Here is a 27623-nt window from a genome sequence, read left to right as displayed (position 1 = left end):
ACTATACGTTGTTTATTGATAATCATGCAACAGACATACTGTCCCATATGAACTATATAATAGGTGTATTATCAAAAAACCAACATGTTTTAGAAGTGTTTGAAATAGCAATAGCTGTTATAATAATACTTGTTTTGTGTACCTGTAAATTTCTTTTTGAATATTATGAATTAGTTTCTTGTTTCCTGCAGTGGCTTAACTAATGGCATGAGGCAGGAGGGAGTTTGATAAGTTCTGTTTTAAGTTTATATATGCTTTTATTTTGTTTATTACTGTGCCTGGATTATTATTTTGTACTGCCCCTATTCCCTGTTATTTTAGGCTAGGTAGTTTATATATCATCAACGTCCCTAACTGTGTTATGCTTCAAACTCTGTTCAGTTTGTTTTCTTGTGTACAATTCGAACAATCAACATCTGATTTGTTGTCGTCTGCTTGTTCCATTGTGAGTGGCGGGACGTAGCCCAGTGGTACAGCGCTTGCTCTATGCGCGGTCGGTGTGGGATTGATCCCCGTCAGTGGGCCCATTGGGCTGTTTCTCGTTCCAGCCAGTGCACCGCGACTGGCATATCAAAGGCTATGGTATGTACAACCCTGTCTGTGGGATGGTGCGTATAAAAGATCCCTTGCTGCTGATCGAAAAGAGTAGCCCATGAAGTGGCGACAGCAGGTTTCGTCTCTCAGTATCTGTGTGGTCCTTAACCATATGTCTGACGCCATACTGGATGGTGATACACTTTTGTTTACTAGAATGGATTCATTTTACGTCCATGGGTGGGTTTTTTTTTAGTTAACTGATTGGAATATATTTTTATTTCGTGTACCGTAACTGAAAAATATAGAATATCCTTTCCGTAAGTATAGTATTTGTATTCTTTCCTGTTAGGCAAATGCAGCTTGGGACATCGATGATATATACAGATATTTGAGTGAGTTTTGACAAGAGTGATCATCTGATCTTAAATTAACAAAAGAATAATAATAATTTGTTAATCGGTAGAAACACTATTTTAATATTGCACAAAAATAGTGCAAAATTATAGAGATAGTACCGTTCATTACCTCATTAGTTGAAGCTGTGTTTGTTAGATGTTGTGCCTGAGCTTTGATGGGTCATGTTATTGCTTTCCCACTACCTGCCCCCTGCCCCCTGCCCCCTCCTCCCTCCATTCTAATCACAGTCAATCCTCTTTATAACAGCCATGTTGGTGCTATACAGGTCTTGCCATTATATCGAATTTGCAATTATTACAATCATTATTACATTACAATTCCCTTAATTTAGCAAGTTAAGTTTCTATAAAGACCCGCCTCGGTGGTGTCGTGGTTAAGCCATTGGACATAAGGCTGGTAGGTACAGGGTTTGCTCAGGACAGCGTGCTTGAATCTTAATTGGATATAAGCACAAAAATAAGTTGAAATGAAATGTTAAATAGGGTCTTACTTTATTATATTTATTATATTATTGACTTTATTATATTATTGACTTTATTATATTATTGACAGAAATAAAACAAAATAAAAAATTAATACTTTAATTTTTATTCTCAACTATTGGCTTCCTTAAAAAATTCAAATGTCACGAAAATGTCTCCAACTGTCAACCTGTTGGGAACCTTTCCTTATTCACTGCTAAAATGGCTACCAATTTCATCCTGTGTATGGATATGGTGACTTTCTTTGAAAGTGGTTGCTTCTCATTTTTCCCTGAACAAATGTAATTAATGAAAAATAGTCTGTATATCCCACTGTCAATTAACAAGAACTGACAAGAGTAACTCAACTCAAACAACATAATGTGAAATGCATTTATTACTTTCCCACCCTGGTTCCAAGATACAGTGTTAAACAGTAGAACTTCTAATCACTACATTGCCTTTTACAGGCATGCACGGTCAAGGATAACTAATGTGGGGGTTTTGTGGGTCTCTCTCTCTCTCTCCAATCCCTCTGTCTAGGACACATCCACCAGGGAATCTCAAATAGTGTGCCCAAAACAGTTGTGCTTGAACCTTCAGTGGATGTAAGCAAGAGTCAAAGGGTTGGTTGACTGACTGACTGACTGACTGACTAATGTGGGGTTTTTGTGGGTCTCTCTCTCTCCAATCCCTCTGTCTAGGACACATCCACCAGGGAATCTCAAATAGTGTGCCCAAAACAGTCGTGCTTGAACCTTCAGTGGATGTAAGCAAGAGTCAAAGGGTTGGTTGACGGACTGACTGACTGACTAATGTGGGGGTTTTGTGGGTCTCTCTCTCCAATCCCTCTGTCTAGGACACATCCACCAGGGAATCTCAAATAGTGTGCCCAAAACAGTCGTGCTTGAACCTTCAGTGGATGTAAGCAAGAGTCAAAGGGTTGATTGACTGACTGACTGACTGACTGACTAATTGGTTAATTGGTGTACACAGCATCACAAGCTGTCTACAGCCTGAATCGACTGCGCTTAAAAACGGTGTTCAGAGTTGCAGCTATTTGACAAAATAACTTTGCTAATTACAGATATACACCTACCAGTAAATCTGTGTCTGTTATAAAAGAACAAACAATGCGTTAGAAATAAATGTTTATTACCAAATTTTACGGTCAGTACTGGAAGTCAAATATTCCATTTTAATGATCAAAAGAAAATGGATACCTGTTTGTTACCAGTAAAAATGCCAGAACCTGAATATTCCGTTATAATGAATACCGCTGTAACAAGAGTTGACTGTAGTGCTATACATTTGGTGCAAATGCCACTGTGTGTGCTGCTGTCTGGGAAAGTTCATACAATGGATCCCTTTCTACGTTTTTGATCAAAGTAGCCTATGTGATGCCAGCAGGTTCCTCTGATTATTCAGAAAAGTGCTGCAATAGCTGTATATTGGATTTTTTTAAAATGCTGCAATAGCTATATATTAGACACCAAATATTTCAATGTGCTGAGGCATAATTAAATATTCAAAATATTAGGTTTAATAAATATTGTTTAAAAAATATGTGTTTGTCAATAATTATTAGTGTTCAAGGCATTCAAGTTAATGACATGTTTGATTAACAATTGAAGTATTTGAGTACAAAAAAAATTAAAAAATGGAAGATTGATATTCCTTATGACATTTCCTGTGCCTGCATATATAAACATTCACTTCTTGGGGTGGTGGTGCAATTGTTTTACAAGTTGTTAGCGATTGCAAGGTAATTTTTGAATTAGGAGTAAATATTCAAATGTGTGACATGATTTGTTTGTGTCCTTTGTTTTGAGTGTATGATGTCATTAGTGTGTAAAACTAGCATGTTTGGTTTCACAGGCTCTACTGGCAAAGAAAGGTGGCATCATGGCATCTGTGTATAGTACCCAGCAACAGGATGGTCATCTGACACTTGACCTTTCTCTGGAAATCAACAAAAAATTGCAGGGTGTTCTTGAAGACACAATTTTGAAAAATATTACATTAAAGGTAAGTTAATATTAACTGGTTTGGATATAAAAAATACTATATCATGATATGCATTACTTAAATAATTTTATATAAGTAAATTAATTTTAAATAAATAATCCTAATGTAAAACTCGGCATTTTCTGTAAGATATTGGGTTCTAAGATCAAGAAACTTTATTTGTGATTAATAACTTAGTAACAGCTACATATTGTATTCTGCTTTACATTTTGGAGAAAATCCATTGGTAAATAAATGGATGAACAGTAATTTTGTAAAAGTAGAATGAAAGGAAATTTGTTTTAATGTAACCTCAAAACTTAATAAATGTTTATTATGTGCCAGGCATTGGCAACTCAACTACTTTAAATAGGATAAACTATCTGTAGCAATTTGGAAAACTTTATTTAAAAATGTAAACTCACTTTAAGGTGGGGTTTTTTGCCAAATAAATGCCCTAAAATATAGTTTGTTAAACTGCTATTTCTTCAGTTAGCTGCTTTATCAATTTGTTACAAAATATATTTGTCAAATTGAAGTTCGGTTTAGTTTAGAAAATGATACCTGAAACTCCGCTAGTGAATAAGACTAATTAGAGTCCTAGAATTATTGCAATGATGTATTCTCCTCATGCTGATACTATCAAGTAATCACGTTGATTTGCAGGACAACATTGATACACTGGGAGCTGAAATATCAAGGTTATCTCAAGAGAACCGACAACTGCAGTTACGCTTACAAGGCATAAAAACATGATAATATAATTTATTTTTATCACAAGAAGTATTTATTTTATTATAAAGTGAATCTGAAAGACTTTGCATTGAGGTGTATTGAATGCATTTATTTTACTTGGGACTGGCAATATTTAGACACACCTGGTGATGTTTATGTTAATATACTACTGTAGATAGATGAATATGGCAAAACCAGATGGTATTAGACGATGTGGACTACAGAATTGCTGTATATATATATATATATATATATATATATATGCATTGGTTGAGTACCTGGTTTATATATCATTGATGGACAGTTGTGATAGTTATAACATTTAAAAAATAATAATAATGATTTTATTAAATAATTGTCCATTAAAAAATAAATACACATTTTATTTAAAAGTTAATCAGGTAATATTTTTTTGGAATAATTTCGTGTTTTTAACCATTTTTTGCCCTGTTTACACTTAGTTATATTTACTAGTTATAAAACTAACTTATCTGACAGTTTTTAACTAATGGTTAGGCTGTGTCCTTGGAACTGATTTATCTTTTAGTATCAAAGTTATTGTCAGCGGACATTGAACTCTAAGGGGTATCTGAGGACAGATTTACAAGTGGGTGAAGTGTTGGGCGCTGCTTTTTTCAACTAGACTGAGAATAAAATTTTATAATTTGATGTTTACATTAAAAATAAATTTGCACACCTTGCAGTTATTAAGAGGTTGGTGGTGTTTTTTTTTGTTTTTTTAAATTATATGTACAATTAAAGTTGAAACGTATAGCTAAAAGATAAATAACCCCATTTTTGTGTGTTTGAAAATGTAATTATCAAATTGAAAGATGATACTGGTTTGAAAATGAAATAATATTCCTTATTAATAATTATTTAGAAATAGTGTGTAATTAATATTAATTGTGTTATTGTGCATTATTAATTGAGAGAGTTTAGCTACCTTTAGCTCCACGCTGAATTATATTTTGCATATTTAGAGAGAATATCAGTATGGATTAATTTAAGAATACATGTATATGTATGGCTTGAACATCTAAGGTTTAAAGCTGTTTGAAACAATGTAGAAGAATATTAAAATTTTGCTTGAGTATATTAAGAATGGTCTAAACTACATGTAACAGATGAGATTTTAAACATTTATAATTATTAAAAAAAAAAAAATCATTTACCAGTTAGTGTAAATTAAAGCAGTACTGTAGTAATATTGTATTTTATTAATAAGATGTTATGTGTAAGCCAATATATTGTTAATACAAATCCATTTACTGTGATAGACTTTTGTAACACAGTAGACACAGTAATGATGTACTATTGATACTAGAATGTGGGTAAGTGTAAACACAAAAAGTAATTTATTTTTAATTGACTTTGAGAGACTTAAAATTAACCCAGAAGTGGTATTCAACTTGATAGAAGCTGGATTTAATATGTAGAAAATAAGGTTTTTTAAAATGGTAATTTTACAGTCTTAGAAAGGAAACCCTGTACATTTTCCATTAGTAGCAAGGGATCTTTTATATGCACCATCCCACAGTATAGCATATACTTTGGCCTTTAATATACCAGTCGTGGTACACAGGCTGGAATGAGAAATATCCCAATGGGTCTACCGATGGGGATTGATCCCAGTGAGACTGACTAGGCATCAGGCAAGTGCTTTACGACTGGGTTATGCCCCACCCCCTCAGTCGGGGGGTGACTTTAATTTGAATATATATTTTTTATTAATAAACAACCGAGAAACCAACCGACACTGTAAAACTATTTTAGGTTATTTGTAAGTTATTATTGGCAATGTTTATACTAAAGAAACAGACTGTTAGAATAGTATGATAATAAATACCAAATTATGAATTAACCACTGTAATTTTGTTTACATAAAACATTGAAGTATCTTAGTCCTTAATTACTTAAATGTACATGTGACTTTCATCAAATTCCAGGTTAGTTATCCGCGAACACATAAAGCAAAGCATATGGCTTCTGTTTTTACAAGGTGACATAATTTCTCTTCAGTCACAATGACAGCAAAGTCAGTGAGATCACAGCAAGGTTTTGGCTCATTTTGCCCTGTTACACGAGTCCTTCTGGATCTAGAAAAAAGCAGAAATTTATTGCTTGGTTTTATTAATCAATAGAAATATAACTTCTTTTTTATTGGGCGGAATTTAAATATACATGTTTTACCAAGAATGGGGGTGGTGGGTAATAATTTCACAGCTCAATTCATTGTTTAAATATCTAACGTGTGATATTTTTTCATACTGAAAACCTATGACCACTTCTCTTTTAATGTTACTGTGATCAAACCACAAGTAGGTTTCATGGTGATACGATCCATCATAGCAGGGTTCTGCCACAGTGGACAGTGCCAGTGGGACACAACTGGCACTTTTACATTTCTGACCAACAGCATCACTGCCAATCTGGGTGCTGACCACCACTTATAATACACAACTTATAATACACGGTCAACAAATTTAACATCGTTTGTTTTTGTGGGGGAATGAAAAAGAAAACTAGCTGTAATTTCCACGCCTCAGAAATTCCTTGGCAAAACCCTAAATTCATAATAGGTAATATTAAAAACCACAATTTGTTACAGGATAATGGGTCTCATCATTATTGATTTTGAAAGATGTATGAAGTAATTCTTCACTATACAACATAAGCAATCTTGTTAGGTATATGGTGTTTTATATTGGTCCTCTTTGAGTGTCTGTAAACATGATCATTTGGTTTGTGTATTGTGTCTGTGTTAAAATTGTATTTAGCATTATGCATTGTCACCATTCATTACAGATTTGTAGCAATCAGGGTATTGTGGAATAGTGCATCATATTCTTATCTAATTTGTGAAGTTTTCAATCTTATTTTAATATCTATGTGTATCTGCGTATATATGCAAACACTGTATGATTTGTGCATTTACTGTATTATTAAAACATCAACTCTTTATTGTAAACAAATATTTGTGTTAATAAATTGCATTATAAATCATTACTATTATAATTATTGCATTCTGTGCATAAATCACCTAGAAAATATTACACACTAATAAGGACTAGTGTATTGTGTATTGTTTTTATGATAAAAGCAAAATTTTATAATAACATTCCAAAAATCATTTTTATTAAATAATTGTAAACAAAGAGAAGATAGATGGTAGCCAGGCTAGTGATTTTCAAAGCTATCTTAGTGCTACAAAATTGTAAAACCATTGTAGGCTGTGACATCATTACAGCACTCACTATAGTGACATCATAGCTTACGAGGGTTTTACGATTTTATAGCACTAAGATTGTTTTGAAAATATGGGCCCTGTATCTTATTATTCGCTCAGTTACCATTAATGGAATGTCTAAATTTATGGCAGCATAAAACACCTGGCATTTTAGACCAAATTGGAAAATGTATGCTCCAAAACAAAATAGGACATCTGGGATTATGGACCATTCCTTGGAGAGATTATTTATCACATGGACTGGTAATTGTTTAAAACACTTCATTATTGTAATGAGGTATCTCAAGTACTTAATATACTTGTAGCAAATGGGTAAATTAATACTAATATTTTAGAAATGACGGCCAATAAAAATCATTCATTTTGAACCATTTGTCTGAAAAATTGTTTATAAATGCTTGCAGTTAAGTAAATTTTAATAATAACGATTAGCCAGATTCAAGTGCTATAGTAAATATTGCACACCTTCATTTACTTTTGCCATCAGGGATTCAGTTCAATCCAGTTACCATATCAGAATAAATTCTGTGAAACATGTCACAATATTGAGAGAAATATGTGATTATTGTTTTTATAAAGTACTATTTTTAACTGACCTGCAAGAAATCCATATATGTAGCAATGTATTTGTGCAGGAAATGTTGTGTGGTTGGGTCTAGACTTTGGTCGGCTAAGATCAAGGGGCAAAGTGCACAAGTTTCTAGGGGGGATCGGGGTGTGGGTATGGTACCCCTAAAAATTAGATGTCTTGAAATGCAATGTTCTGCTTTTTATAAGTAAAATTCTTCATGACAAATGCTAGTAAATGCAATGTTTTTAAATGTATAAATTTTCTTCACTTTTAATTTTGTATTATCCTAAATACCAAATTCTTTACAGTGAACAACTATATGATCCAATGACATTATTTATTTTAGTTAAACCTTTAAATATGTATGTAAATAACAAAAACAAAATATTATTTTTGCATTGCATCATTTTCAAGTAACTATGTAGGACATTGTTTTTAAAAATGTAGATGGACAGCTTTGGTAACATTTATATCAGTAAATCTAAAAAATTAGGTTGTCCAACAATCCAATCCAATCCAATAGGGTTTAACGTGCACATTCAGAGCAAACTGTTTTAGTACACGTCTGTCCTGGCCTTGGCCGGCTCTCCGTCCAGGACAGAAAAAGTTGGGGTGGGTAGGAGGAGGGACCGCCTGCACTGGCAGGTGCAAGAGAGCACTAGCAGTACGGCCGTGACCGGTAACAGGTGGAGGGTGGTATGGTGCTATGGAATTTGGAATTGATAATTACAGCCAAAGAGAAATGGTGCACATTTTAGGTGATGGATTTTTGGCGCAATTTAGTACAGTCTGCCAAAAATGAAAGATAGGGAGCTATGAGTAGGTTTGGAATTTTAGTAAGCCAAGAGTAGCTCGTTAATTGGACCTATTGGTTGTCCAACAATGCAATTCCCTGCATTTATACCATTTTATGAGTAAATTTCATCATGACAGATGCAGGTTTATACACATTTATTTATTTATTTATTTAAATTTGCTTTGGCCAGAGCACTGCCTCATTTTGCTGCCATATTGTAAGTGATCACATACCACACCCAGAATAACAAATAACTTCAAAATATTGGGTTACTTAACACAACAAAGTTCAACATACTAGTAATTATCAAAAACATATGGAAAAAGATTTCTATAGTTTATATTAATATTTTAATGAAGACCTATTTCCTAAACAGGATTATATTAAGCTGCTACAGATAGGAACAGCATAGAAATGGTATCACACGTACCTAAAACAATTTTGGTAAATTTATGAATAAATTGCCTAAATTCAGTGTCATTTCATACATGGTGATTTAGCGAAGTTAGACCCTTACTGAAGTGGGTGAGGTCTCTTTTGACAAATATTACACGTTATATACTAACAAGCTGTGGGACGTTTTTCTCCATTGTTTTACAAGACCATGTATTCATAAGTAGAAACATTTGGTGTTTAGTATGTTGCAACTGTTAATTTATTATCTGTGATTTTATCTGTGTTTGAACACAGGATTGTATTATTCCAATTGTATACATGTTTTATTGTGGGTGAGCAGTGCCCAAAATTAATATGTGATGTGTTTTATGTCGATACTTGTTATTGCAACATAGAACATCATATTAATAAATCAGTACATACATAGTTAAGTTTGGTGTTTATTTTTTTACTATTTAGTTTTACCTATATCCACATCAGTAATTACTGAAAAATAAACATGTAATTTATTATTTTATTATATTGTAAATTAATTATTTGTATTAGCAGCCTGTAGCCAGAGAGCACTGTTGGCAGTTTTACCAGCCCAATTCTATAAATGTTCCCTTTTTAATATGTAAAATTTATGCATAACACTGCATTAATGGCACTAAATAAAAGACTCCAATAATGGATTAATGGTGGCCTTCTGCTAAAAGTATCGATTTTTATTTTAACTTATAAAGAAATATACCTTAAGTGCATTATGTGCATACCCATACAAAAAATCACCATGAAATAATTTTATTTACTTCGAAGATAAACGTTTATTTTACTGAAAAATCTTTAGAGTAATTTCAATCATTCATGTTATAACCCTGTTTGTATTACCTTGGTACAGTGGACGTCCTAAAATGTCAGGAGGGTGTCATTTGTCTAGACAGTTGGTAATCCCTATTGTGTAATAATTACAAAAAACAATGGGTCCAAGCGCACAAATAACCGAAGCAGGTTTGACACTTGATTATTCTTGCATTTCATTGTTTTTATCAGTTTTCACATTACTGACGGCAAACGAAAAAAGAGTGGGAAAATGTAAAATTCACAATCAATATTTACCAATCATCATTTTGTATGTTGGTAATTCGGTATTAGGACCAACCCACTATAAGATCAATTTTAGTAAGTCCCGCCAATGGTCGCAATAGCGGGGTTTCACTGTGTGTGTGTGTGTGTGGGTGTGTCTGTCATTCTACAGAAAGCGTCACTTTTCAAAATACAAATTCAAGATAAAACAATTAAAAGATATAAATATTTATCGTTAACTTTTAGAAACTTGATGAACAAAAAAACAAAATTATATCTGGCCACGCAGAACTGTAATCGGCCTGCTCGTGCAGACACGTGTTACTTTATGAACAAGTCAATTGTCATTGGTGTTACCGGACAAGTGGGGTAGTTCAGCATGTGATCCAATTGGTTTATAGTGATCAAGGGCACATGGATGTGTTATTTGGGTGTCCCTAATAACATACGTGTATATGGAATAACTTTAGAATTAAAAACTATCCAAGAGTGTAACTGTGCATTTTCTTATCAATTATTGACCGTCATTGATGGCAATATGTTTTATGGACCGAAGAAACTGATATTGACCGAGGCCAACGGCCATGGGCGTCATTTGCAAGAAAAAAGGGGGGGGGGGGGGGCAATTGGGTTCTAACAATATTTCGTGCGACTAATCGCGAGTGCCCTAGGCGTGAAGCGACTCTCGGGGGGTCTGGGGGCATGGCCCCCCCCCCCCCCCCCCCCCCCCGAAAATTTTGAAAAATGAAGGTCATTGTGGCTGTCTGAGAACATTATTTAGAGTAAAGTGGGGGGGGACATCAGATATTCTGTCCCTCCCCCCACTGCTAAAAGTGGGGGGGGGACATGTCCCCCCCTGTCCCCCACCAAATGACGCCCATGCCAACGGCCTCGGTCAATATGAATTTCTTCGGTCCATGAAACATGATATTGCCCAAAATGCGGTCAATAATTGTTTTATTACATAATGTCATCCATAAGAATCCATCAGAATCGAAATACGCCAACACAATTTCCCGCAATGCCTTAAAACGAAAGTATTTAGTGACGTCACGTAATCCTATGATGTATGACACGCAGTGGAATGCGGAAATAAACAGTTGAAGCATTACTAAGACAAAAATCTAATTCGAGACATTATAACCAGAAAGTGTGTCAAAAATCATATTAAAAGCAAAAAAAAACCCACAAAATGTGATAAATCTTAACATACATTTATACTGAACAGTTACCGTTTACCTCCAAATGCATTTTTTTTATTTGCAACATAAAATCCTGAGAGGGCCGATTTCAACTGCATTTTAATGTATCATGTACGTTTCTAAATCTGCGAGACATTCCATACACAATTTGATGATTTTGTCGTGTTTGCGGAATTAAACTCAGTATGACTAAAGATGTTATCTTTTTGTTGAAGGACAGCAACGCGATTTGTCATAAGTTTGTGCTTGTTTTCATTAGTGTTATTAGTAGTTGACGTTGCATTACGTTACCTACTCATTAATTGGATAGAATTTTGTCTCATCTTCATTTTCATTGGTTAAATCTCCCAGGGCAATATCACTTTTGATGGACCGGTGAGACCGTCTCAGGGCAATACCACTGTTTACGGACGGTCATGTGATTGGTTTTCGACCAATAAGAATACAGATATATTCTCATTATGTAATAAACACGGACATTCTGTATATGACTTAAATTATACACTCTGGCAGTTTTAATTATTTAAAAATATGGAGTCCTTCAAAATAAATTCCATCAAAGTCATAAAGGTATGCTTTCCTAAATAATTTAAATTTCAAAAATAAAGTTTCTTGAGAAATGACGGCTAAAATATGCTTGCGTAACACCAATGACATTCAAGACTATATCCTGGAAATACTATTATTCTTGAGACTACCACTACATTACTTGTTAGCAAAGGTATGTAATTAATATTTCCTTAAAGCCGCACGCCCTAGTTCCATCCAGCGAAAATAAATTATAATTTGGTTAATCTACAAACCTGTAACACACTTAGATCACGTTTTTATCAAATGGAGTGAAAAAGCAGGTTTTATATCGATAAATACCATGGGAATCCCCATGTCCCAATTGCTTGAAATAATTTTGAAAGTTAGTATTCTGATGTCACCGGTATATGTCGCACGAAGCACAACAATGCCTACGTCACGACAAATTTCACAGAGTGCGCACAGACTTGGGGTGCGACCCTTTCACCTCTCCTGGACATGTTCCAACTGTTCTGTCCTGGTTGTATCCCCTCTCCAGATATCGTAAGACTTAGCAAAATTATTGGTTTTAAGGGTTTGTGACGTTTTGTATTGAGACACTTACTTGTCTGAACTTTATTGTTACTGAAAATGTTCACGAACTGTGAAGAAAAATCTCACAAATGAACAAGCAAACGACAACAAATCGGATGTTGATTGCGCGAACCGTGCACGAGAAAACAAACCGAACCAAAATGATAACGGTCACGTGGTATACCAACGTCTGTGACGTTTACACAGGAAGATTCCCTCTAAAAATAGATTGGACCTCGCTTGCTTAGCGGTTTTTTCTCGAGTGCGCGCGGCTTTTTAAGAAATACAAAAAATGCATTTCGTGGATCAGGATTACCAGGATTACCAAAAAGCACTTGAGGTGAATGGAAATGTGTATTCTAAATAATAAAATGTAAGTAAAGTGCAATTTTATTTGTGAAAAAATGGGTTTAATAGCGAAAAACAACGCCGTAATGGTTAACAACGAGCCGTAACTAGGGCGTGTCCCTTTAAATGGGTTTTTTCTGGGTTTCTTTCTTCTTCAGCCTACAACTATTAAAGGCCTATTAGAATAATTGTGTGTTTCTGTAGGCCTAGTCAGACAGTTTAAAAATATACTAAATTAAGATACAGAATTTTAATTTTGTTTAAATATTAAATTAAAGATTTATTCATCCATTAATTTATGTAGTTATTTTCGTGTTTATATTAAGGCTCAAAATCTATTTTACTGTATACTTGTATTCCTAATAACGAGTAAAGAGTTGTAATCCTACTTTTGCTTTTACGCAAGCCCTGTAAAACTACGTTAAATATTCCAAATATTTTCAGAAAATGAGGACGCCTTATAAATACGTTATGTCATTTTAATGTTTTCAGTACACACACTATAGGCCCTAGAGCAAATCAAACAAATTATGTCACTATTCAAGAAATAAATCATAAGAACTGCGTCATTATTCAAAAGGGTTAACTATTTCCTATTAACTAAAACTATTTTAATGCAGGATATTCAATATTTTTAAAAATAAAATTTAAATAGCCTTTATTGGAAATGAAAACATACGTAGTGTAATTTTCCGATATTTGACTACAATGATTTTAACTTTTCTTTATGATAAAGTTAACCTCTTAAACAGGAAAGGTTAGTAGTTTCTAACTGCGTTTAGCATTTGGAAAAATAACATTCTCGCGCATGCGCCGTTCGACATTTTCAATTTTTAAAAACAACTTCATGATAAAATATATATTTCTGAATTATGCACAATGGACGAACACTGTGTTTAATTTTTTTTTTTTAAAGAATCAGTTTGTCCAGCGTTCTGGTCCGTTCCGCGTTTTACCAACGGTTCCACAAGGAACGCCTTTTTTCATATTATGAAATTTACAACATGCTATTTATTTTTGAGCCGATTGTTTTATAAACTGGACACAAAAATAGTATTTATCTTTTATTTTCAAAACACTTTAATTGTCTTCTTACGTCAAACCAAACTGGAATTATTAACAAGAAAAAAAGAAGAAAAGAAAAAACCCACTTAAATTGTAAAAGGATGGGATCACCAATGACAAATAAGTGCATAAATAATTCATGCTCTCTAAAGAAACAGTTGAGAAAACTGAAAAGTGCATGCTGTTGCAGACATACGATGCCTACAATAACACAAAAAGTTTCTTAAAATTATTAACCATTATATAAATACGATCGTAACATCAATGACGGTGAATAAACCTACTTTTATATTTTGACAACACATTCATGACATTTAAAGAAAACTATTCACAACTGTTCATATATCTGATGTTTTTTACAAATAAGTTCGATGGCCGATATCTACCGGTGGAATGTTTCATTCAGAAAGCATTTAGTTTCTTTTGTTTTCTCATAAGTATATACAGTAACACCAATGACATAAAACTCCAGGGACAAGCTTATATTGCCCACCATCTTTTGAATACGGAAAATATTTACAAGGTTCCTTCTTTAGTAAGTCAGCCATCAGTACGTATTACATTAAAGGTATTCAGTGTTATGTCTTCTGTTATATATTTTAACAGTGCATGTTATGTATAGTGTTGTGTTAGGGACAGGTAACACCAATGACATTTTACACTAATCTCGAATAAAATCTCTATCAAAGCTGATTACCAGAGAGGAAAAAATGCTATGACAGGATGATATTATTAATAAGGTATCGTTAAATAAAGACAACAAATTTAGTTTTCTATATATAAATAAAAACAGAAATTGTGTAGGGACATAAAAGTGACACTTTCTGTAGAATGACCAATGTGTGTGCGCGTGTATGTGTGTGTGTGTGTGTGTGTGTGTGTGTGTGTGTGTGTATACAGATAAAATTGTGTCGCTATAAAGTTATAAAGTTCTGTAGATGACAATGCCAGTTGTATATTGATTACTGTCAATGATATGCTATGGCCGGTGTTAACCCGTGTAGATTTCAGGTCCGGACAGTTACTAAACACAAAACCTCGCAAACTAGTTACGTGCCCAGTGGAAGACAGATACATGTAGTTTATTAAAATCTCACCTCATTACAACAGAATAAAATTTAGCATATACATAAAAGCATATAAATGATAAAATTGTAATGAACTACTCTATACTAAGTTATGAGAAACTATTCGCAAAAAAGTATCTAAAAGAAAGGCATTTCACGGTAAGCAGGGATGCTAGCACAAGTGTACTCCAGCCGGTTTTTTAATTTTTTTATTTGAGAATAGGGTTAAAGCACGCTTAATGTTAAAACATTGTTTCCAACAACCAAATTGTCGCCAAGTACTGAGTCTCAAATACAAACGTTTCCTAAATCTGACGCCAAAGACCTTTACTTAATTCTACTTTATTTACATGTGTATTATTATTATTATTAGGCCCTATTATTTTAAATTTATTTTATAAACAAACAGACCTAGGTAACGATCCTTTGATCGTCGGACATTCCAAAACTGACAATAGCGCGATCTACCCCAGGCCGTGAAATTTTAGCGAGAGGTGGGGGGAGGGGGGGGGGGGGAGGTCTAGGCTGTGGCGACCAAAGTTTATAAAGGGGTCGAGAAATATAATGAGAAAAAAAATATTTGCTTGAGCAGGTAGTTTCGACCCGAAAGCCTTCCCCTGCGTCTTAACCCTATGCCCACATAAACAGAATAGGGCTTGAGACACGAGCTAGGATTCTCTTTTAATGCATTCTGTGACATTTTAATATTGTATACCCTTTCTATTATTAAAATACTCCAGCAAACCCCCTCACTTCCCACCTGATATGCCTGGATTTATTGGTAACAATACACACGTATATGTATGTGCCACGCATTGATAATATGATCAGTTGTGAACTTTAGCACATGTGACAACAACTTAATTCGGTGAAGATAATAATATAACTTTCGTTGTTTATCCATACAAGGTTCAAGGATGCTGTCCGGGCAGCAAAAACTCGACTGTTCCCTGCGTTTATAAACACTACTCTTATCAAATAGCAGCATAATATAATAAGATTGTGTTCGTTTTAGATAACCTGTTAAATAGTAGTTCTTTTTATTTTTAATAGCCAAAAAGTCTTCACATATTATTATTATTTCCTGTCAAAACATAACAGAATAATAGAATTGGAGAATGAATGGATGGACAGATAAAGAGAAGAAAAATACAGACACCAAAAAAATAAATCCAAAGCAAATAAAATAAAACAAACCACAACGCAGTCCCCAGATACCCAATTACCATTATCCCAAAGATAAACTATAAATACAAAATATTGACATTAATTTACTTCTCCACTTTTACAAAAATAAATAGTTTTACTTTACTACTTGGAAAAATAAAGAATGTCGGTGAGAATTTTCACCTTACTAAGATTTGCCCAAGCAGTGCTCTTTTAAAGCAATTTCAACCAATTAAAATTAATTTCCAACTTCAAAATGAAGTCCGATATAGCTAGACTACATAACCCGACAAACCAGTGGGATAGAATTTTGATGAAAGTGAAAAAAACTGAAATCTTGTTTAACAATGCCTATGAATTAATGCATATATATTATTTCGACGAGTGTGAGAACAGAGAGTGATGTATCCAGGTTATTGTATGGGTGGGAGTGTCATAGGGAATTTATGAAACGAGTTAGGCAATTTTTTATTTCCCGAGTGCGACCGAGGGGTTTAAAACAATTTCCAAACGAGTTTCATAAATTTCGTATGGTACTCCCGTGAATGTTATCATTTATTTATTATCCACAAAGTGTGCTTTATAACAATCGCTAAATATGTTTCAATCTAATTAAAATTAGTTCCACTATTACATGTGGATCTAACACCAGCCAGTTGGAGCTCATGTCCACCAATCAAAACCTTACTTGCAGAATCATTCCAGTGATTTAAAAATAATTTGAAAACATTCCGAATTATCCTGAGGGTATACGACATGTTTCGTGTGAATTACGAATGCCTTATTTAGACCAGTAGAACTAATTTTAATCGGATTGCTAACAACACTGCGTAGTCCCCAATGTCCAGGTAACATTTCGTCTGTAAATAATAATTTAAATATTGACCAATCACACTTCGCCTTTTATAACGTTATTTGGGAGCATACAAATTCTTAAAATATCGGGAGAGTCTATTTTAGTGGCCGCAGTACAGCGAACCATACCAATGCGTACGGGGTGGGTTATCAGTCTTCAATTTTACATTAAAAATTATTTATTTATTTATAAAAAACCCCGAACTAAATCATTCTGTAGTTTTACATTACAAATTATTTTTTTATAAAATAAAACATGTTTTAAGGCATTCGTAATCCGCACGAAACATGTTGTATACCCTCAGGATAACTCGGAATGTTTTCAAATTATTTTTAAATCACTGGCAGGATTCTGCAAGTAAGGTTTTGATTGGTGGACATGAGCTCCAACTGGCTGGTGTTAGATCCACATGTAATAGTGGAGCTAATTTTAATTAGATTGAATATGATTGTAATCGCTTCACAATCAAGGTTAATAACATTCAGCGATGTCAATTACAGTGACGCGGTATGATGTTAATACCATAGCCGCGACCGTCGCAAGCTTTCAGCTACTATAGCAACAACGGTAACTATAGTTACGTCAGAAGTGTGCCATGTAACGATAGTGGGAAAATACGATATTTATGTAATCGTTTATTGTAGACCATATGTGTGATATTCATTAATAAGTGAAATAAATACAAACATCTTAAGTTACTGGGCACATATAAAAAAAAAAACCCACAGAAACGTACTTTATTATATGATGCAGTGCAATACAGCAAACTGTTCAACAGAAATGACAAAAACAGCAACAACAAACAAACAAACAAAAAACACCAACCAAAACAACAGTTTTCACAACTACGTATATTTAAACTAACATGCTCAAGAAAAACAATGTTGACGTAACAGAAATCAGCGTTATTCCGAAGAAACAGGAAACACAATAGAAAGTAATAACTGAAAAATTACAATGTAACTACAGACAACATCTACAGAAACAAGAATTCCGAAAATCTTATATATTGTAAGCACACAAGCATACATACTTGCAACATGTCTGGGAAAACTTAACAACTGTAATCTAAGACGACATCTCGCCAAAACAAGAATACGTGTACATGCCTTGAAATTGAAAGATGTCGATATTATAATATACAACAGGTTATACAAACTATGCAGCATCACAGCTGAAGATGAAGCTCACTTTCTCATTAATTGTCCTGAACTTAAAATAATAAGACAATTGTTTGTTTTACAAACTCATGAGTTCCCCGCATTCCAATGAACAGCACAGCTCTATTGGGACATGGCTACAGCAAGAACAAGTTTACTAACAAAAACTCTTATCAAATGCTATGTAGCACTTATAAAGATAAATTGTTTTATTTTTACAACAGGTACTTAGTCGATCTTTACTTTTATCAGTAGCTTTACTATTGCTAGGTCACCAGACTGTTTATATGTACATGTGTATGTATACACGTACCACGGAAATAAAGCATTTTGTATTTTATTGTATTGTATAAAGCTGTTTGGTGGTCATGCAAATATGAATAAACGTTATTCAGATTCGAGCATTTTCGTATAATTATCCCCCATCCCACCCCACCCCACCCCCTACAAAAATGGTAGGCCGATCACCAATGTGGATATATACTAAAACGTATTTGTCTCGGTTATCTCCAGTATGCACTAATTCAAATACGAACCTGCCCTACTTTCGTCTGGTCATTATTGACCGACAGGCGCACAGAGGTTAGTTCACCTGCTATATATAGCCTAGACTACTGTCGGCAAGAAGTCATTACAGCGTTTGTGTGCTCTACATATTTTGCTTTCACAATGGCTCTCGACGAAAAGAAACACGACGTTATTTTAACTGATGATGAATTATCAAGAAAAGTTATCGATGGAACTGTGTCTGGAAATGAAGTAACCATACTCGATTATGTCAATTTGAAAAAGCTGCCAGAATTTGCGGATTTGAACACTCAAGTTACAGCGATTGTTAACCAAAGCTCGTGGTGGGAACTCTATGGTATCGACTGGCTGGTAACTCTCCAAGGAGTACTGGGTTCTTTTTTGGCCTATTGGTTGATGGGGCTGGATTCGATCCTCTACTTTGGACTGGGTATAGTCTTGTTAGGAATTTGTCATTCTGTTTTGGCCACCAAAGCGGGTCACTGTGCTGCCCATGGAGCGTTTTGTGTATCTCCAGCTTGGAATCGGTTCTGGACAGTATTTTTTGTGGAGTTTATTGGATCCTTCTCTGCTGATGTTGCGGTGGATATTCACATTAAAAGTCACCACCCCCATACGAACATCATCGGCATGGGAGACTCCAGTACATTTAGGATGCCGATGATTCCTTGCATACCATACTTGTTCATCACGCCGTTATGCGTCCCGATACTGACGCCTGTCGTTGGAGCTTTAACGTTATTGGACAAACCGCTAAAATTAATACGAATGCTCATTATTGTAATCCTAGGTCTTTCCACCAACATCTACTTCATGACGACAATTTCTGGTCTTTCTCTCTGGCAAGCTGTCATCTGCACATTTGTCAGCAGGTCGATCATGGGAATTCCGTATATTCACATAAATATTTTTCAACACATCGGCTTGCCCATGTATTCTCGGGATAACAGGCCCAAACGAATATATCTGATGTCCACTGCAGTTCTCAATCTGCCACGGAACATAATCCTGGATCGTGCTTTTGGACATGGAATAATCAATTGTCATGTTGAACACCACCTATTTCCACGCCTCAGTGACAATATGTGTTTAACAATCAAACCCATAGTTTCTTCATTCCTCAAGAATAACGGGCTTCCGTATAATGAAAAAACCTACTTGAACCGGCTGAAACTGTTTGTGAACAAATATGAAGAACTTATGGTCAATGCTCCGCCAATAACACATTTCGTTGGACTGCAATAAAAGCACAAACAATCTCAGTCTACCAATATTTTAGTAGGCTATATATGGTACCCAGCAATTAACCAATACGTTTTCAGCGATATAAACAGATTTACTTGTTTTAAATGCAAAGTCAGTGGCATACGTTAATGATGTATTTGGTTATTCATTGAACTTTTATAAACTCTGTCAAAAAAACAAAAACCCGCATAGGTGATAGGGAAAGAAGAAAAGTGTTTGATTTTACAAAAGATCGTTTTTTGTATAATGTTGCTGAATGACCATGTTTGTTAATGTTCCTGGAATGGAACAGCATGCCCAAATGAACCCTAAAACAAATTTAACGCACGTTGTGGCACGTTGTGCGACAATTGCAGGAAATCGGCGTGAAATGGTCAGATTTTGGCGAATACACGTGAAACTCGGGGAAAACATTGGGGGTAGTGATGGGTATTTAAAGCTGCAATGCTCGCAATGATGCCTCATTTCCATTTCGACGTAGACGAGTTACAAGATGCCAAGACTAAGCCTGCCGAATCGAAACACTGCATTAGGTGAATCGCAGTCAGCAGTCGAATGCCACAGGATCGTCCATCAGAGCACCATTTCACGTCTCTGGGACAGGTACCAGCAGTTTCAATCAGCTGAAGACCGGCCCAGAAGTGGAAGACCTCGCATAACAACTGCAGCACAAGATCGCTACATCGGTAACTTGTGTTACCGAACTGCCACAGCAGCAAACACTGCTGGACGCATACCTGGTTTGAGAAGGGTGTCTGCACAAACTATTCGAACCGACTTAGAGAAGCTGGTTTACAGGCTAGGAGACCGTATGTTGGCCCCGTCCTGCGACGTTAACATCGATATTTACTGTGTTCGCTGATGCACGAATGTACAGGGGTGGAACTTGGGAAACTGGCGGCGAGTATAGTTCAGCGACGAGTCACGTTTTCTTCTACAGCGACGTGATGGACGACAACGTGTTTATAGACGCCGCAATGTACGTTTTGCCAACAGCTGCGTCGCCAAAGTTGACAGATTCGGTGGAGGGAGTGTCATGATGTGGGGAGCCATCTCATACAATGGCAAAACTTGTGTTCGTACAAGGCAACCTGACCAGCTGTACGCTACCGGGATGAAATTCTTCGCCGTCACATGCTTCCCATTTTGGATCGACAGAGCGAACTATTTCAGCAGGACAATGCCAGGCCTCATACGGCACGTGTAACAATGGATTTCCTACAGAATAAAAACATTAATGTGCTGCCATGGCCATCAAGATCGCCAGATCTCAACCCCATTGAACATCTGGAGAGACGTGTATGCTAGCGTGACCCGGAACCTCAGACACTTCCGCAACTGTCACATTAACTGCAGGAAGAATGGGCTAGGATTCCACTAGCCCGGATTTACATACTCATTTAGTCTATGCCAAGGAGATGTCGCGCCTTGATTGCTGCTGCTGGTGGTCACACAAGGTACTGATTTCAGCGCCCTTGTACGACGCTGTTTGGTGACGAAAACGCGTCCACTGCCGTCAGTCCATAGCAAGAACATTGGCACATACTCATGTCAAATTTTACTGTGATACGATCATAAATAACATTATGCCACTTTGTATTAAAGAGATAATTCCATGAATATTTCGCCTAAGCATTTCTTTTTTGACAGAGTATATATAAACGTAGTGGAATGAATATTGCTTATATACCAGATGTTTTATATAATAAGAATGCCTATATAACGTGTCTCAGATGTACCTCACCGCCAAACATTTAGTTTTTCAGATCATAATGAATTGTTTGGGATAGATAATTACGATTCTGTGTACTTTCAAAACATTTTAATGTTTATTTCCCGAAGTTAGTTATTTGCTTGCTATATTATGTAGGTAATAATTTGATGAGCGGGTCATAATGTGAAGTACGGCGACCGATAGCGATTAGTGCGAGAGAGAGAGAGAGAGAGAGAGAGAGAGAGAGAGAGAGAGAGAGAGAGAGAGAGAGAGAGAGAGAGAGAGAGAGAGAGAGAGAGAGAGAGAGAGAGAGAGTGCTAGCTTAGTAGCTGTTAACATAAAATTAAAAGTGAAAGTTAATCCTTATGCAATTATAACGAGTGACATTTTTCATTGTCCAAATAAGTGAGAACAACTTTTACAAATTCATATTCATTCTTTTTACAATATTTTTTTTTTTAGTTTATATCACACATTTGTTAGAACCAAACACTGTACAGTGTAAAAAGGGATTGTTCCATAGTGCCATCTATAGTTCAAATAATGACGCAAGGGTTAGGCCCTATGTAATTCAATCCCTTTAATCCAAGCCAAGTCCCACTCACACTGCTTAACTTGAAAATGGCGGCTGCGGCTTGTTACAGGAGTAGGTTCGTCAATTAAAGAAATGACATCAGTATTGGCGTACCATACGACATCATCAAATGCACGGCAGGGCCAGATACTGTCGCAGCCGACATGGCTGGAGGAGGGGTAGTTTGTGTGACCTCCACGGCGGGGATACTTTTAGATGTTTTCGCATGTTCTTGCATAGGGTTTCAAGTTCTTCCCTTGCAAGGACACAATCGGATTTGGATACGAAGAGAAAGTTCATTTCACTGTCCAGAGATTGCGTCCATGCAAAGAAATTCCGCGGGTCTTGGATGACTGCCACTACCCTCTTGACTGCATCATCAGCGAGTCGTTTTACTGTTCCACCATGTCCGTCACAGGCTCACTTCCTATGGCCTGCTTCGAAGTAATTCCACAGGGACCTAGAAGCAAACAGATACTGATGTTTCGCAACTATCTGGAAGACGGATTTGTTGCGATATTGTGAAGTTGGATATTAAGAATCCGTATATGGTTACGACACCATGACTCATTTCATAAGAGACTATTATGTAACTTTTGTGGACACGTTCATCGCCCTGACGGTAATAGACTACACAAGGGTAAATGGTTAATCCGGCGGCTCCCCAGTAAACTGATTGCACTTCTTCAAAGGTGCGACACGTGTAGTTCTCGCTGAAATCCATGTGGATCACAATGTGGTCTTCAGGAAGCACTTGCTTGATTTTTTTTCATAGCGAAAAACTGATTTTGTACCCGGACACAATGTTCCTTGAACACTTCGCACTCATCCATGATGTTCAGAACAAAGTCGGCGACTCGCATAGTGACACCTACTGGCTTGTATTTCTTTCTATTTTCAGCTACAGTTTCATGCCTCCACTCTTGAAAATGAATTTCATCATTTTCAAAAGCAATGAGCTTACGTTCAAGATCTTACAAAGTGGTGTGAGCAATGAAGCTGTCCGCATTCACTGACACAAAGTCATAAGTAACCATTACTGCATTACGATGTATTTCGGGGCTTATTTTTTTCAAGCCTTGATTCTTTATGGGCTATATGCAGTGAACTATCAGTACATGCAGAAATATTCAATGAATCGCTAACATATCTGATGTATTTAAGCATAAAATCGGGGTCCAAACATGTGCGCCATGCAGATGACAATTTTGCCCGTCAATGTTGTATCTAAAATGTTGATTCAGCCTGGAACGCAGATTGGTGGATGTCGGATAACGTACGTGACAGTTTCGTACGTATCATTTGTAGTAAGAAGGGCCTGTAGTCATACATGCACTACATTTTATCATCCTTTCTCTGCTTGTGCCCTTGTACATCTCAGGAACTCCAAGCCAAGCGTTTGAGTATGCTTTTGTAAGACAGGAGCGTTCGTACGTGACAGCCTTACAGACATGCTCCAGTATTATGGATTAATTGTCTTTCTGCATCTCTAATGTACATTTTTCAGAGGAAGAATAAGCAGATACACATAATTAAGTATATTTACCAGGATTTAGTTTATAATCCCAATCGATCTAGGCCGTCAGCCTTACGTAGTTTGCTCTTTCAAATTGGATGACGTACGTGACCTGGAATTTGCGACATGATTTATGAGTGAATATTCCATAATTTAAGATAATTTTAAGTAGAGTAGACACATGTTTTGAAAAGGTGCCATGCTGTTGTGCTTACCCGAGTATAAAAACATACTTTAAATGTAACAATCATGTATTTGTGATGCCCGTTTTATGCTCATCCTCATTTGCGACATGGGTGTTTTTAAGGGTCGGCATTTTCCCACGGTCCTTTTGAAGGGAAGGGAGAGTAATTGCAGGTTCAATAATGAGTCAAAAGTACAGGAAATGAACAAGACAACTCAGAAATGGTGTTTATTTTATAATACATTTAATTATTACTGTACAATCAGAGGTCAAAATGCTGCGACAACTATTTTCTACATTTGCTACAGTTAATGGAGAATGACCCTTAATCCAGACCGAGTCATGTACGTTATCCCTAGATGTTGTGAGAATACATCGTTCGTGTGTCCTTTGGAGATGATGTGCTGGTATCATATATATATGTCATAGTTAGGAGAGATGGCCCTGAACGTGTTTTCTTAGAATTGTACGTTTTTTTAAGCAGTTACTCGTTGGCCAAAAATCAATTTATGAACAATTTACTTGTATTACAGGCATGTTTTCAGTGACATTCATTAATTACATGGACAATGTGCACATGATTCACTAGATTATCATTGTACATGTTAGCCAAGGTCATGGTGATCGATAGTTTTGTTAGTAAATGTAAAAAATATGCAAGAAAGTTTTGCCCACGACTAGATCCCAATTCAAGGTCACGTACGTTATCCGTACCTCTTCTTTTGATACAGTTGTCAATAATAGGTGAACACTTCTGAGTAGAATACTTCCCTTTCGTGTTATTTCATGAGTTTATTAGGTGCAGATAAACTGAAATTTACCTGGAGCAATTAAGTAGGTCACCAATTCTATACAGTTTGGAACATAAGGTATCAATTTGTGCATAAAAATGTAGCCAGAGTCTGTTTATTACAAACATCGATCTTGACCAAATTAGTAAAGAAAGCTGTATTTTTCAAGTTGATTTCATTAAAGATGTTTCTTCTTGTTCAGAAAATGTATTTTGTTCACTTCCTAGCATGACCCAATTTCTATATTTATAGGGTACAATTCCTAAGGAGGGCATGACGGGTCACGTACATTACCTGTACGACTTCCTTATTTCAGCATGTACCACTGTTAAAAGGGTGCCTCTTTACAGGGGGGGGGGGGGGGGGGGGAGGTATTTTAAAATGGTTACACACAATATAAGACTATGCAGGAAGGTCACTTTTAACATTCCCAGAAGATATTTATATTTCAAAATTCATACATTATTGGTTGCTACAGTTAATGGAGAATAACCCTGTATACTCCAATGCTTAATGCTTAATGAACCGTACAAAGATACATATAAAAATTTGTTTATTTTTACAATTTATCACCAGTTATTGACGAGAGGGGAATACAATGTAGTTATTCACCAAGCAACTGATAAAAGTTGCTTATTACGTTATTATTTGCATGGGTGCTTCTGCAATATATGTATTTTAACAGAAGCTAAAATGTTGTCCAAGGACAAATAGGTTGTGTCCAGAACCATTTAAATAATGAACCTGTTTAATCCAACACCAGATTTGATGGTATAGTGGTTAAGCAATTCACATAATAGGGCAATTTCACGAGTCAAGGGATACGAGAGGACAAATTAAATTTCATTATTTCATTATACAAAGGGTCCAAATTAATTCACAAGACACCCAATTTTGGAAGAAAACTTAAAAGTCTTGTTCACACACACACACACACACACACACACACACACACACACACACACACGACTTTCCTAATGCTTCTGATATAAACACATCACACAATTTCAAAGCTAACTCCGACCAAAAAACAGGAACATTAAGCCACTTAAATCCCCTCCATCAAACTGGCTTCGATACTTTGTTACTCAATTTATAATATCAGTAGCATCACTTTAAAGAATACAGGCATTTAAAATATTTTATGAAAATAGGTTGCTAAAAGTTATGATTTGAAACAATGTGGTCGGCCACAAAAAATACGAATTGTTTATGTGAGAAGAAAATCTGAAGATTAGCACTAGTCAAGGTAAAGATAATAAATAATCAGACGGTCCTGAAAATATGATTTGAATTTGAAAGAAGGAAACGATAACATCCGTCAAATGTAACGTTTGTCAGAGGAAAAAGTGGAGTCAGTAACGTCCGTCACATTCTGATGTCAGAAAAAGTGGAGTCAGTAACGTCCGTCACATTCTGATGTCAGAAAAAATCTTCATTTAGCATCTTGGGGCCGGGACGTAGCCCAGTGATAAAGCGCTCGCTTGATGCGCGGTCGGTCTGGGATCGATCCCAATCGGTGGGCCCATTGGGCTATTTCTCGTTCCAGCAGTGCACCACGACTGGCATATCAAATACCGTGGTATGTACTACCTTGTCTGTGGGATGGTGCATACAAAAGATCCCTTGCTGCTAATCGAAAAGAGTAGCCCATTAACTGGCGACAGCGGGTTTCCTCTCTCAACCATATAACCGTAAATAAAATGTGTTGAGTGCGTCGTTAAATAAAAAAAAAAACATTTCCTTCCTTCATTTAGCATCTTTTCAACAAAAGGTTGTTTCACTATTTTACCCACAAATATTTAGTACTATATGGGTTACCCTGAGGTTTCTGCCTTAGAAAGATTTTAGTTTGTTCCCCCAACAAAATAAACACACATCCTGCTTTTTTCTGGTTCTTTTTATTATTATTTTAAACGCGATCTTACCGTATAAATCATGTTTTACATTTAAACATACTCAAATATAAAGGTATATACTCAAGAAAAAAGATAGTGCATTACAAATTAACCACAGATACTGTTGAGCCAATCAAAGTTGTGACTGGTGGCTTATTGAACACATGTATAATGATAAACACTTTTCGGATTCATGATGGAAATCACGAGATCCCCCTTTTTGATTACCATATTTTAAAATTCACTTATTAATTTTTAATGAATCCATATAGTTTGACACCAGCAACTACTGTGACATGTAAGAAATATTCCCATACAATGGTAATGTAAAAATACACCCGGATATGACATTGGCAGCTTTTAACTGGTCATTATCGACATAGGTTCTTTTTATTATTTGCAGAACCTTTTGAAACCATTTTTGGGGAATATGTTCCTCCTCAACCTGACGGTCGTTCCAGCCAGTGTACCACGACTGGTATATCAAAGGCGGTGGTATGTGCTATCCTGTCTGTGGCAAAGTGCATATAAAAGATCCTTGGCTTCATTTGAAAAAATTTAGCGGGTTTCCTGATGATGTCAAAATTACCAAACTTTTGACATCCAATAGCCGATGATTAATGAATCAATGTGGTCTAGTGGTGTCATTAAACAAACCAAACTAATCAACCTGACGGCGTTTTCATGAGCTTTAACTTTAAAATAAATGAATGCTGTTGCATAACATACATATTTGAGACTGGATATTGTGATAAATCCTCGGTGGCTCTGTATTAAATTGCTGCAGTGGACAAAGCTTTTTATACTCAGAATTTCATTTTATGTTGAACAAAATGCAACGTCCGTCACACACAATTGTTATAATTTTCTTTACTTTTAGTTGATAGCTGAATTGTAATTGGTAGTTTTCTATAGCTGTAACCTTTACTTTAAGGACAAACACCGATTTGTACAATTTAAGGGTTTCAC

The 27623-nt window shown here is 35.7% G+C and overlaps 2 protein-coding genes across 4 annotated transcripts in view; both read left to right on the top strand.

Annotated features, from left to right (window-relative positions):
* LOC121384317 (coiled-coil domain-containing protein 186-like) overlaps window positions 1-9596 on the top strand; it is a 72341-nt gene extending 62745 nt beyond the window's left edge. For all 3 annotated transcript variants that reach the window (XM_041514653.1, XM_041514651.1, XM_041514652.1), the window contains 2 exons: window positions 3294-3443; window positions 4089-9596. In XM_041514653.1, coding sequence (XP_041370587.1) covers window positions 3294-3443; window positions 4089-4178 — 240 coding nt within the window. In that variant the 3' untranslated portion in view covers window positions 4179-9596. The remainder of the gene's footprint in view (window positions 1-3293; window positions 3444-4088) is intronic.
* A 9277-nt stretch (window positions 9597-18873) lies between these two features.
* On the top strand, window positions 18874-19977 carry LOC121383622 (fatty acid desaturase 6-like). Its single transcript, XM_041513715.1, has one exon. The coding sequence runs from the start codon at window positions 18874-18876 to the stop codon at window positions 19975-19977; it is 1104 nt and encodes a 367-aa protein (XP_041369649.1).
* The last annotated feature ends 7646 nt before the right edge of the window (window positions 19978-27623 follow it).

Source organism: Gigantopelta aegis, chromosome 10, assembly GCF_016097555.1.
Source record: "Gigantopelta aegis isolate Gae_Host chromosome 10, Gae_host_genome, whole genome shotgun sequence".
Taxonomy (NCBI): Eukaryota; Metazoa; Mollusca; class Gastropoda; order Neomphalida; family Peltospiridae; genus Gigantopelta; species Gigantopelta aegis.
Note: the sequence above shows the minus strand (reverse complement) of the source record. Positions and strands in the feature narration are given on the sequence as shown.